This window comes from Dendrobates tinctorius, unplaced genomic scaffold (assembly GCF_039654945.1).
Source record: "Dendrobates tinctorius isolate UK_male_01 unplaced genomic scaffold, ASM3965494v1 ptg000004l, whole genome shotgun sequence".
Taxonomy (NCBI): Eukaryota; Metazoa; Chordata; class Amphibia; order Anura; family Dendrobatidae; genus Dendrobates; species Dendrobates tinctorius.
Window position 1 is genome coordinate 29,971,066 of NW_027361672.1, and position 13,944 is coordinate 29,985,009.

Sequence of the window (13,944 nt, forward strand, 5' to 3'; positions counted from 1 at the left end):
CCCCAAGAAAGTGGGATCCTCTGAGTTGAACGACTATAGACCAGTAGCACTCACATCTGTAGCTATGAAAGCCTTCGAAAGAATTATGATGTCCCACCTGATAAAATTCACGCAGAAGCTATGGGACCCGCTTCAGTTTGCCTATAAGGAGAATCGGTCGGCAAACGACACTGTCAATCTGGCACTGAAGTACATTTTGGATCATACAGATGAACTGCACTCATATGTCCGGATTCTTTTCATGGACTTTAGCTCAGCGTTCAATACCATTGATCCGAATTTACTTCATAAGAAAATGGTAGCTCTTGGAGTCCCTCTCAACTTATGCTTGTGGATTTATAACTTCCTGACAGCCAGGATACAGAGTGTAAAAGTTGGACCATTCACTTCGGACACCTTGGTCACAAACATCGGGGCACCTCAGGGGTGTGTTTTGTCCCCGTTACTGTTTTCTCTCTCTATACGAATGATTGCATCTCTTCAGCAGACTCAGTAAAAATCTTGAAATTTGCCGATAATATGACACTGATTGGTCTCATCAGGGGAAATGCTGAAGACTTGTATCGGAGTGAGGTGGAAAGAATATGTGACTGGTGTAAAGCCAATAATCTTGTACTCAACACTAAAAAAATTGCTGAGATGGTTGTGGATTTTAGGAAAGATCAACATGAGATACTTCCAATCTACATCCATGACGAAGTGGTTCTTAGGGTCACAGAGACCAAATTCCTTGGTGTTATCTTTCATGATCTTAAATGGGGGAAAAACGTGGATGCTGTTATAAGAAAAGCACTACAGAGGATGTTCTTCCTGCGTCAGCTGAAAAGATATGGTTTGTCTAAGAATCTGCTGATCTTATTCTTTAATGCTGGCATCAGATCAGTGATTTGTTCCTCTCTGATAGTCTGGTATGGGGGAGCCACTGCGCATGACAAATTCCGCTTACAAAGGACTTTCAGAACAGCAGAGAGAATTATAGGTTCCCCCCTGCCTAAAATCCAGGATCTTTATGATGAGTATTCGATCCCACGCATTGAAAATTTCATCCGATCCCTCTCACCCGGGTCACTCCTCATTCCAACTACTCCCTTCAGGACGTCGCTTCAGAGTCCCCAAATGCAGCACCAACCGCCATATGAACAGCTTCTATCCACTCTCTGTTCAACAATTAAATCGTCATCTGTCTTGTTAGATGTTACTTGTTGCATCTGTTGTTATATATTATGTTGCCTCTTTGCCACAAAGAATTCCTTGTATATATGTAATATGTACTTGGCGATAATAAATTTGATTGATTGATTACAATGCTCCTGAATAAAAATATCTGCAGTACACTGAGCCCCTGAATAAATAATTGCCCCTCACTATATTGTCTGCACAAAATATAACCCCACACTGTCCCTCTTATGGTACATGCTCTTTACACTGACCTCTCCTTTACATACTGGCCTCCTCTACACACTGTCCTTTCACATTGTGTCTCCCCTATAGTGCCCACACTCTACTGTATACTGTACTGAGTCATCACACTCCCCCTCCTTAGTATACTGTCCCCTTACACTGTTCCCCCATGCTACGCCCCCACTACTCAGTCTGTATTCTGTGCCCACTCACTTTTATCCCCTGATACGGTCACCTCATACTATTCCCCTCCCTCATACTGTCTCACATCCTCCTGTTCACCATACTGTCTCCTCGTATATTTATCCCCTACTTTCTATACTGTCTGTTCATACATACCCCCACTGTCTGCACACATCCATCACCCTCACTTCCCATACATTTTATATATCACTACTCATACTGTGTCCGCATACATTCCCCCGTTCGCTCCCCATACTGTCTGCACCCATCCCCACTCACCATACTGTGCCTGCACCCATCCCCCTATACTGTTTCCTCATACATGCCCCCCCATTCCGCCATACTGTTTCCTCATACATGTCCTGCATCTCCCCCTTTGCTCCTTATTTTGTGTCCTCAAATCTCCCTACACACATTAAATCCCCCCATTCCCCACACAGCCCATCATTACCCCTTCTCCACACAGCCACTCATCATTCCCCTAATTCCCACACAGCACCTCATCATCCCCCCAATCCCCACACAGCACCTCATCATCCCCCCAATCCCCACACAGCACCTCATCATCCCCCCAATCCCCACCCAGCATCTCATCATCCCCACACAGCACCTCATCCCCCTAATCCTCACACAGCACCTCATTATCCTCCTAATCACCACTTTTCCACACAGCTCCATATCACCCAATTCCCCACACAGACCCTCATCATCCTCCCATTCCCCACACAGCACCTCATCATAATCTTGCCTATGGAACCCCACTCAAGTAACAGCAACCCCTTTCCAAAATCCATCCTCAGAGTACTCACACTGAGTCTTGGGTCCTCATTCCCATTTGTACAAGGGGCCATGGTGCAGCCCATCTGTCTTCTCCTCACACAGCTTCAGCCCCTCGGTCTTCTCACACAGCTCCATGATGTAGCCCCCTCATTTCCTGCTTCTCCAGCAGCCTCAGCAGCACAGCTTAGCTTCCTATTGGAGCTTTACTGGACTGAAGGAGGCCCCGCCCTTTCCGGTGACATCGCCTACAAAAGTTAACTCCGTTCAGGGAGCCGGCGCGCTGCAGCTTTCTGTATCCCGTTCCGGGGGCGGCAGAATGTAGCCGCTGGGGGGAGGCACTGTGGACCACCACATTAGGTGGCCCGACTGCACCCCCCTGCCGGCTGCGCCCGGGGCAAATGCCCCAGCTGCCCCCCCCTAGATACGCCTCTGAGCCCGCCACAAACAGAGACCAGGAAAAACGTAATGGTTTTTAAAGTGCAAACACACCATGTTTAGTTATAATATAGCGATCATTAAAAAAAAACGGTATAAGGAGACTGATGGGAGATATTCAAGGCTTTCTAGGAGGCAAATCCTGCTGTCAGGTTTCCTTTAAAAAGAAAATCAAAACTTATACCATCTGATACCACTTCCAAATCAAAAGCATTTTTTATATCTTCATGTTCAACTTTTAGATTCTCCTATCCAATCTCATCTTTGCATGGTTTATACATCTACCCCCACATTATTCCTCTTCCACACCCTTCAAAATATTACCAATGACTTGAAACGTGATCTAGAACCAATACTTTCCATAAAGCTTAAATCTAATGCTGCATCCTAACAATTTCTGGTTCCAAAAGACCTCATTCTTTGCTCTCCACTTGTCTGTTCCTCACACAACCATCTCCAAGAACTCTCCCATAAATGTTGCCCCGTTAATAGGCAAAACTCTCCCCTTTTGAGTGCTTGTAGAGTGTAGGAACAGATTATATAAAAGGAGAAAGATAAGAAATCTATATAAAAGGAGAACTGCAGAAAGTTTGATTAGTGAGGTAATGTAATAAGCCTGCCTAAGATGGCCGTTTAAAACTGTGGATACTGGGAATTAACCAGATTGTCTGGGGTAATGCAGGTTAAAGAATTGGAACAGTATGATTAAAAAAGTCTTTGAGAGGGAAATGGAAGGTCCTGAATATGGCAGAGGATAGTTTTAAATAATTATAACTAAGAGCATGTGTAGGGTGGTAAACAAAGATGTAGGGTGGTGTAGAATTACAGAAAGCATTGTGGGGGGAGTGTTAAATTTATGATGTGTTCTGTAGTGGATGAGCAACCAATGCAATAACTGGCACAGGGATGAGTCACCACTGTAGTGGCTGGACAAATAGGAATCAGGCAGCTGCATTCAGCATAGATTGGAGAGAGAAGAGTGAAGTGAAAGATGGATTAGTAGAGAGTTACTGTAGTTCATGCAGTGTAGTTTTCATTCATCTGCAACTTTACATCTATGAATCTTTTTAAAAAGCTAGCCTATTTAGCTAAAAGGGCTCCTGTCATGTTGCATAGAAGTTAAATCTGTGTACAGCATAGTATAGAGAAGTAGAAGCGGAGCTGAATGATACATAGGTTTGTTGGAAGAGTATGACTTGTATTTTATTCATTGAAATCCCTGGTGTTTGTATGCATGCAATTCCAGTAGGCAGCCCGAGTCAGTGATTGACCATCATTTCCATATGCACAGTTATGCAGGGAAAACTGACAGTGAGTAAGACCATCCGCTGGACTTGTATGCATACAAAACACCAGGGAGTTCAATGAATTAAATAAAAGCTTTATTTTTTTCCCACAAAAATGTTTAAATCAGTTAGATGAGTTTCTTTTGCTCCAATATATCCTGCCAGCAGATCAGACACCATTTTCAACATAACAGGTTCCTTTAAAATAGAAAAATACCGGTATAAGAACATTAGAAATAGTACTCACCATCGTCACTGGTACACTTACAGATCACCTAAGAAAAAACAAAAAAAGCAAAACCGGTTTCTTCCTGGTCTGTTAGGAACTTTATTTACCAGCTAGATGAACCAACATCTATACTAATCAAACCCCTATCAAAAGACAAAAAGCACCAATCAACCAAATAATAAAAATATGAAACTTTATTAAAGAGTGTAAAAACATAACTAAACATATATTGCAGGGATATGACTAGTTTTAGCTAAAAGGTGGAACCACATTAAAAAAGGCAAACCAATAAGAATGCAGATATACACTGCTCAAAAAAACGGAACAAACAGAACATAACTTCAAGTAAATAGTAAATCAAACTTCTGTGAAGTCAAACTGTCCACTTAGGAAGTAACACTGAATCAATTTCACATGCTGTAGTGCAAATGGAATAGACAAGAGATGGAAATTATTGGCAATTAGCAAGACACCCTCAATAAAGAAGTGTTTCTGCAGGTGGGGACCACAGACTACATCTCAGTACCAATGCTTTCTGGCTGATGTTTTGGTCACTTTTGAATGTTGATTGTGCTTTCACACTCGTGGTAGCACGAGATGGACCTACAACCCACACAAGTGGCTCAGGGAGTGCAGTTCATCCAGGATGGCACATCAATGCGAGCGGTGGCAAAAAAATTTACTGTGTGTCAGCGTAGTGTCCAGAGGCTGGAGACGCTACCAGGAGACAGGCCAGTACACCAGGAGACATGGAAGGGGCTGTAGGAGGGCAACAACCCAGCAGCAGGACCGCTTCCTCCACCTTTGAGCAAGGAGGAACACTGCCAGAGTCCTGCAAAATGACCTCCAGCAGGCCACAAATGTGCATGTGTCTGCACAAATGGTTAGAAACCGACTCCATGAGAATGGTCTGAGGGCCCAACGTCCACAGATAGCCACTAATATTCATCTCTGGATGTGGTGAGGCACTGCTGCATCTCATCTGCTGCCCAGCAAGTATTGTTCACGTGGCCTATGAATTACAACAGGACACGCGCATGATACTTGTTAGTTGCCTTGACAGTTGTCCAACTTAGTAACATTACTCCATTCAGCAGCTGCTAAGGCTTGGAGAGAAAACTACTTTTATAAAATATGTATTTTTGAAAAAAGTTTTCACCTGTGCGGCAAGCTTTTACCCTAGTTTTTCCTACAGTAATGTCCAGAAGCCAATAAAAGGCATTAATGTAGTTAATTCCTTGTAACTAGCAGGCTTTATAGTTTCAGAAGTAATGTCAACCCCCCCCCGAACCTATATGACCTATTAAAATGACAATACAGGTGACAGAAACGTTAAACTAGTCCTACCTGTATGCCTTATATTTGCTGTCTTGTTATTGAGCAATGATATTTTATTTCTGTATGGTAATTATTTCTTCCAGGCTCTGGGGTGTGCGGTGCCTTGAAGGAATTTGTCTGTCTCCATGATTATTCCACCGCCCTCCCATCAGTACCCTGTGACCCGTAATGGTGGCCCCGGAGTCCCTCGCCTGCGCTCTGCAATAGTGTGAATATATGTACTTGTTTTGCTGTTCTATGGGCATTGGCTTCAGCGTTCTTCTGCGCAGGCGCCAGCATGCATGGCATTAAGCTTCCTTCCTCTCTGTATAGTTAGGAACCATACAGTCTCTGGTGCCCCTTTCACTCATGTATGGATGGTGGGGAGAGCATTATATCGCAGTGAACACAATGGAAGTGACTGACGCAGAAGAACGCTGAAGCCAGTGACCATAGAAGGGCATAATAGGTACTGTATAATCGCTCTATTGTAGGGTGTGGTATTCCAGGGTCACGATTACCTGTCACCAGGTCACTGACGCTCATGAGAGGGGGCTGGTATGATGAAGGCAGAAAACAGATTTTTCAGGAAACGTACGCCCTGGAGCCTGGAAGAAATCATTAGCATACAGAAATGAAATATGGTTTCCCAACAAGACCGCAAATATGAGGCATGCAGGTAGGACTAGTTTAACATTTCTATCACCCGTATGCCCATATTAATAGGTTGGATAAACACATGGGTGGGCTGTGCTGCTGAAGTGAATCAATTCTTCAGAAAGGCTTATGAGGAAAAGTCTTTATTCACAACGCATTTCAACACTATATCTGCGTCAAGACATTTGTTTTTTTCACTTAAAAGACGCCAGTATGGGTTTGAAACGCGTTGTGAATAAAAAGCCCTTTCCTCCTCATTCTTTATGAAAAATTGATTCACTCCAGCAGCACAGCCCACTTGCTTGTTTATCCAACTGGATCCAATAGCTCCTGGAGGATTTATCCACGGACTACGGGGCAGCAGCAGTTATATTTATTCAAGCTTACATAAGACTAATGGGACGTAAATGAACTGCCACCGACGAGTATAATCCTTAAATATTCTTTATTAAATACATTAACAATGCTGCAAAAAAGAGGGAAGAGGGGATAGAAATAGAGACAGACATATATATAGCACAAAAATACAGAAACAATTAAAATACACACACAGAACGCAAAAGTTTTCAGCAGGTGTAGAAAAATGCTGCAAACTAAAAAAAAAGTTGCTTTTAAAAAGATTGTATTTAAGTTTTTTCATCAATTCTAAGTGAGATAAAGCGGGAAAAAAAAAAAAAAAAATTAAAACCAATATTGGCAGCTGCCTTTACCTTCAAAACGCTATCAAATCTTTTAGATACTCTTTTTGAATTTTTGAAGAGACTCAGAAGTAAAGCTGCTCCAAACATCTTGGAGAACTAGCCTCAGATATTCAGTGGATGTAGTCCGAACAGTCGGGCCTCTGTCTGCCCTCATCTAGAATGGAGGCTGACTGACAAGGTTTCAATACCACATTCCACAGGTTATACACACATTCTTGGGCACAGAGGCAAAAGGTTTTTTTTATTGTTTTTTTTTTTAACACACCCACATTTTATACAAGCAATTTCTCTCTAATCATCGGTAACTGCTAAGTGGAGTAATGTTCTGTCAAAGGTGGACAACTGTCAAGACAACTAGCAAGTATCATGCACGAGTCCTGTTGTAATTCATGGACCACGTGAACAATACTTGCTGGGTGGCAGATGACATGCAGAATGCCTTACCACATCAAGAGGTGAAGGTTAGTGGCCAAACGCTTTTCTACATGACAATAGCATACAACGGCGTGTTAAAGATTGGGCATTTTAAAAAAATGCCAAGAGGAAAATGAACAGATGCAAAAGTTTAGCATCCTGCATGGTTAGTGCCTAGTTGCACCCCCCTTTTGTAAGAGTATTGCAGCTTGGAATCACGTAGCCAGCAGCCAAGTGTCTTTCAATTTTTGTTTGAGGGATTTTCATCCAATCTTCCTTGGAAAATTCTTTCAGTTTCGTGTGATTCCTGAGTTGTATTTCCATTCACTGCTATTTTGAAGTCTAATCAGATTTTTAATGATGTTCAGATAAGGGGTCTGAGGGAAAACCTTCAGCTTGCACCTTTCCAGGCAGTCTATTGTGGATTTTGTCGTGCTTTGGGATATTTATCCAGTTGTAGAAGCCATCTTCTCTTCATTTTCAGCTTTTTTTACATATTGTGTTCTGTTTGAAGCAAGAATTTGTTGAAATTTCACTGAATCCATTCTTCCCTCTACCCGTGAAATGTTCCCCTGTGCCATTTGCTCCAACACAAAACCACATGATGATTGATCCACCCCCATGCTTAATAGTTGCTGAGATGTTCTTTTCCTGAAATTGTGCCTTTTTCACTACACCTTCCTTTGATCATTATGGCCAATGAGTTCTGTTTTAACCTTATTGGACCACAAGACTTGTTTCCAAAATGCATTAAGCTTGTTTAGATGTTCTTTTGTATACTTCGGATGCTGAATTTTATGGTGAGTATGCAGGAGAGGTTTTCTTCCGATGACTCTTCCATGAAAGTAATATTTGTGCAGGTGCCTCTAAAACAGTAAAACAATGTATAACTCCTCCAGAATCTGATTAATCTTTAAGGTATTTTGCAGTCAAGCAGGGGGGGGTTCCGATTTGCCTAGGACTGGTCTAATACTGACAGATACCTCTGCTAAAGTCCAACTATACACATTACAGGTATTTCATTTTTATGAACTTTATTATTGATTATTTTCTGTGCATCACCAACATCCCTATCGTTCATAACAGTATCTGGTGATATCCAAGGGGCTCCAATCTTCTATTTTCATCTCATGATTTATAACAATACAGCAACCAAGGTAAATGATTAGACCTTTCTCCACTTGTCTCACTCATGTGAATACAAGTTATTACATACCATTGCTTAGTCAGTGAAACTAGCTTTATCAAGATCCTTGATCTATTCTACCTATATAGATAACAGACAGCATTATCTTACTGTGTTGCAACTCTTTAGCACCTTTTACTTGTATTGGAATTCAGTACTATATTACCTTTTATTTGTTCTTGTTTGTCAGTAATTGACTTGTTTAATTTTTTGTCCTTATTGTACATATACCTTATATGCCTTTTTTGTGTCTTTTAATACCCGATGATTAAGACCCGGGCGGGTCGAATCGTTGGGTGTCTAAGCTACATTTTTGTTTCATCCTGTTGCGGCATCTCTACTGGACTTACCATTTGTCAATAAATCTATAATTTTGTGCAAAGAATACTATAGAGTTTGCGGTGAATTATATTTTCTTTTGTTTTTCACTTTATGCAGCCAATTTTCCATAAAAAGGGGGTACATAAGAAAAATAGATAGCAAATATACCACAAAACTGATGCTTTAAGAGTCCTGTAATCAGACGAATGATTTAAAACTTGTCTGTTTCATCTGAGAAAAATGGAAAAATTTATCATCTGAAATGGATACCTTTTCTGCCACGCAAGTTCCATTTTTAGCGATGTAATAAACTCATCTGAAACTTGGACCAATTTAGTACAGGTTTCAATTTTATTGGTGCAGACTGGTGAGCAATACAAAAAAAAAATAAAAAAAAATCGTGCACATGAATTGGCCCATTGACATTATTGGGTCTGTGTTCACTGTGCATTCTGTCCATATCAATAAGCAAGAAAAGAACACAGGAAGAAAAAAAAAAAAAAAAAAAAAATCATGGAATGTTCTAGTACATGTTTAAAGACAGAGGAAGTAATGGTTCAAAAGGAAGATATGCAACCTGATGCAAGTCTCACATAGAATGCCTCCGTCTCTGTAAGATGGGATCAACAAGACTATCTGCAATCATACAGGTTCTGAGCAAACAGTTGTCATGAGCATAAGTTATTAGTCTGATGTCAATATTTTTTTCCCCCAAGTTTAAAAAATATTGCAGAAACGAAATGCTAAAATAGAGGTCCACTAATGAAGTGCCTTTTTTTTTTTTTTTTTTTTTTAGATAAAAATGAGAAGGGCACATGGGTATTTAATAACAGATCTACTGCAAATCCTACAAAGGATGCGAGGAAAAAAAAAAAAAAGTTGTCGGATCGCACAGCTGAAAAATAAAAAAACAATTCTTTATTTCACACCATATTAAAAACATGTAGATATATCCACCAATAGATGGGCTGATAGCCTGACACACGTAAGAATGTGACTCTGTTTTTATCTATTGGTGGATATAGCTACACGTTTTTATTATGGTGTGAAATAAAGAAGAATTGTTTTTTTTATTATTCAGCTGTGTGATCTGACAACTTTTTTTTTTCCCTCTCATTGTGATCCGACGATCAGACAGAATTTTTTGGAATCACTGCTGGCAAATTCAAGGCTACCAAGCACATTGACACGGTGAGGCATTCCGTTTTTCCCTGCATTTTTTCTGTTGCCTACAAAGGATGCATTTTTATGCCAGATCGTTTTTAAACACATGATTTTTTTTTTATCATCAATATTGTAAAAACATACCATTGCTGTGTCATAGAAATCTTCTATAAGTGCTGAAATTGTGGCTCTGTTGTCCTTACAAATCTTCAAGAATTCCAGGGTTCTTTCAAACCATAAGACCATGTAATGGAAAAAGAAAAAAAAAAAAAAAAATAGATCTGCGATTTGTGTAGTGGCAGATGGTTTTGTTGTTTGTTTGTAGTGTAGCACTGGCGATCACAAAAAATTAAAAAAAAGTGTATGTATATGTGCATGTATTTTGCGTCGCACTCAAACTTAGTGTTTTATTTAAAAAATATAAGTCAAACGAATAAATTTGAAATGCAATGGGATGCCATGCTAAAATAAATGTCATTAGGCTATGTGGTCCATTTGGGGGAAGCGTTATTAGTCCACTTTCCCATCAGCCAAAATGACTCCCACCCCCCCCCCCCCCCCCAAAAAAAAAAAAAAAAAATTATTATACTCAGGAAAATTTATTTTTGCTGTGAAATAAATAGACAAGTCTAGAAATACTACAAATTTCTTACAGTTTATGCCATCAGGTAAATTTGCTGCATCTTAAGATACTTAATTTTGCACCGCCTCTTCATTGGTTGCTTCCAGATAGACATTTGGCGCCAAAATTTCAGTGCATTATAAGCCATACCATTCCCACAAAACTACACCCCAATTTTTGAAGTAGCAGCAAAATGTAGGGAGTTTATTTAACAGATGCCGTTAGTGTTAAGCTGATCCAGTGTACTGATTACAACATACTAGACCCCACAAAGCTGCAAAAAGGATGTACAGTAAATACCGTTATATGCATGTCAATACTTATGTGAACACTAATGGAATAATGGAATATAAATGTTAGAAAGCATAGTGATAGAAAAAAAAAGGTTAAGTAGCACTTATCTTAGAAACCAGGCCTTGTTTAATCAAGGATGAACCATCATGGCATTCACTCTTGCAGAAATGCTGTATGCATTTCATCACTAGAGATACATTTTGAAAATCATTTCGATCCAACTCCTACAAGATAAAAGAGCCATGTACCATCTGAAGGGCAGCTGTGGTAAGGAACAACTGCACCGTCACGTACCCACCTTATTTATTAACCGGTCCAGTTGGTTTAAGAGAACCTTGCTGTATCTCTGTGGTGAATATATTCCCTTATGTTCAAATAATGCACCAATTTCCTGAAACCCTTTGCCCTTAAAAGCATCGATGAGGAGCATTTCCAGCTACAATTAAAAAAAAATAAATAAAAATGACTTGCTGCTACAACCATCACTAATGCTACCTTTTTGATCATAGGAAGAATTATATTACAGATAACGTAACTCTCCATTCCAAAATGAAAATGTAACAATACATGTTAAATGTGTAGTTAATATACCTGGTACCACCCTCAGAAAATACAGTGCCACTGTTACTATGACTGTTAATTTCCACAATGGCCCCATCATTTTCATGGAGAACTTTCTGAAAAGTCAGACATGTCCTCCCCTCTACTGCCCTTCAAAAAGGAGTAGGGCTAAACTAATCAAGGAAACATTGTCCCTGTCTCTGAACAGAAAGGTAGTCATTAATTCCGCGGGACACTCGGAATTAAATTAACTACGGCAGACAGGGAGTACATGTTGGTTTATCATTTTTGATTGCTTGCAGGAGACGCAGGTCTCGGGGATTAGGTGTTTGGCGAGTATGTGATTATGTCCATTTTTTTTTTTTTTTTTTTACCCCTTACCTACAAAGGACGTAATATTCTGTCCATGTGACCCTGGACCTAACTACCATGGACGGAATATTACGTCCCAGCGATCAGCGGTGCCCACGTGGTGAGCACCGCTGATCGCGGCCGGGTGTCAGCTAATTATCATAGCTGACACCCGGCACAATGTGTCAGGGGCGGTCACGGACCGCCCCCGACACGTTAACCCCTTGCACACCGCGATCAAACGCGATCGCGGTGTACCGGGGGTTAAAGGGAAGCATCGGCAGGGAGGGGGCTCCCTCCGTGCTTCCCTGAGCACCCACGGCATCGCAATGTGCAGCGCTGCTGCGGGGGGCTCCTTTCCTCCAGGCCCCCGAATCCAAGATGGCGACGGGGGCCTGAGGAAGCTGGCTTCCTCAGTGCCTGCAAAGCGCAGGCATGAGGAAGTCTGCAGCAGTGCCTGTGACAGATCGCTGATCTGTCACAGATCAGCGATCTGTCACAGGACAGTGATGTCCCACCTGGGACAAGGTAATAAAGTAAAAAAAAAAAAAAAAAAAAAAATAATAATATTCCCCAATAAATCCATTTTTTCAAAATAAAAAAAAAACAAAAAAACAATAAAAGTACACATATTTGGTATCGCCGTGTCCGTAATGACCTGCCCTATAAAACTGTCCCATTAGTTAACCCCTTTAGCAAACCCCTTAAAAAATAAAAATAAAAAACAAAGCAAAAAATAATGATTTATTATCATACCACCGAACAAAAAGTGCAATAACGCGCGATCAAAAAGATGCATATAAATATCCATGGTACCGCTGAAAACGTCATCTTGTCCCGCAAAAAACGAGCCACCATACAGCATCATCCGCAAAAAAATAAAAAAGTTATAGCTCGCAGAATAAAGCGATACAAAAATAATTTTTTATATAAAATTGTTTTCATTGCAAAAAAACGACAAAACATAAAAAAACGACCTAAATGAGGTATCGCTGTAACCGTACTGACCCGAAGAATAAAACCGCTTTATCAATTTTACCACACGCGGAACTGTGTAAACGCACCCCCCCCAAAAGAAATTCATGAAACGCTGGTTTTTGTTCATTCTGCATCCCAAAAATCAGAATAAAAAGCGATCAAAAAATGTCACGTGCCCGAAAATGGTACCAATAAAAACGTCAACTCGTCCCGCAAAAAATAAGACCTCACATGACTCGGTGGGTCAAAATTCGGAAAAATTATAGCTCTCAATATGTGGTGATGCAAAAACTATTTTTACAATAAAAAGCGTCTTTTAGCGTGACAGCCACCAAACAAAAACCGCCATAAATCGTAAATCAAACCCCCCGTTATCACCCCCTTAGTTAGGGAAAAATAATAAAACTAAAAGAAAATGTATTTATTTCCATTTTCCCGCTAGGGTTAGGGTTAGGGCTCAGATTAGGGTTAGGGGTGTGTTGAGGTTAGGGTTGGAGTTATAATTGGGGGGTTTCCACTGTTTGGGCACATCAGGTGCTCTCCAAAGGCAACATGGCGTCTGATCTCAATTCCAGCCAATTCTGCGTTGAAAAAGTCAAATGGTGCTCCTTCCCTTCCAAGCTCTGCCATGCGCCCAAACAGTGTTTTACCCCCACATGTAGGGCATCAGCCTACTCAGGACAAATTACAAAACAACTTTTGGGGTCCAATTTCTCCTGTTACCCTTAGGAAAATAAAAAATTGGGGGCAAAAATATAATTTTGCGGAAAAAAAATGTTTTTTTTTATTTTCACGCCCAGGCGTTATAAACTTCTGTGAAGCACTTGGGGGTTCAAAGTGCTCTCCACACATCTAGATAAGCTCCATGGGGGGGTCTAGTTTCCAAAATGGGGTCACTTGTGGGGAGTTTCAATAGTTTAGGTACATCAGGGGCTCTCCAAACGCACATGACACCCGCAGACCAATCCATCAAAGTCTGCATTCCAAAACGTCACTACTTCCCTTCCGAGCCCCGACGTGTGCCCATACAGTAGTTTTCTCCCACATATGAGGTATCAGCGTAC

The 13,944-nt window shown here is 40.8% G+C and overlaps 1 protein-coding gene across 6 annotated transcripts in view; it reads right to left on the minus strand.

Annotated features, from left to right (window-relative positions):
- The window catches only part of SYCP2L (synaptonemal complex protein 2 like), a 320,192-nt gene that overhangs the window by 263,287 nt on the left and 42,961 nt on the right, over positions 1–13,944 (minus strand). For 5 of the 6 annotated variants that reach the window (XR_012230581.1, XM_073566676.1, XM_073566684.1 and 2 more), the window contains 4 exons: positions 11,289–11,426; positions 11,096–11,214; positions 10,219–10,318; positions 4,333–4,360 (listed from right to left, as the gene is read on the minus strand). Coding sequence is in view for 5 of the 6 variants with exons in the window: in XM_073566676.1 (XP_073422777.1) it covers positions 4,333–4,360; positions 10,219–10,318; positions 11,096–11,214; positions 11,289–11,426 (385 nt within the window). In the remaining variant the exon portion in view is untranslated. The remainder of the gene's footprint in view (positions 1–4,332; positions 4,361–10,218; positions 10,319–11,095; positions 11,215–11,288; positions 11,427–13,944) is intronic. The other variant, XM_073566695.1, reaches the window with a different exon arrangement.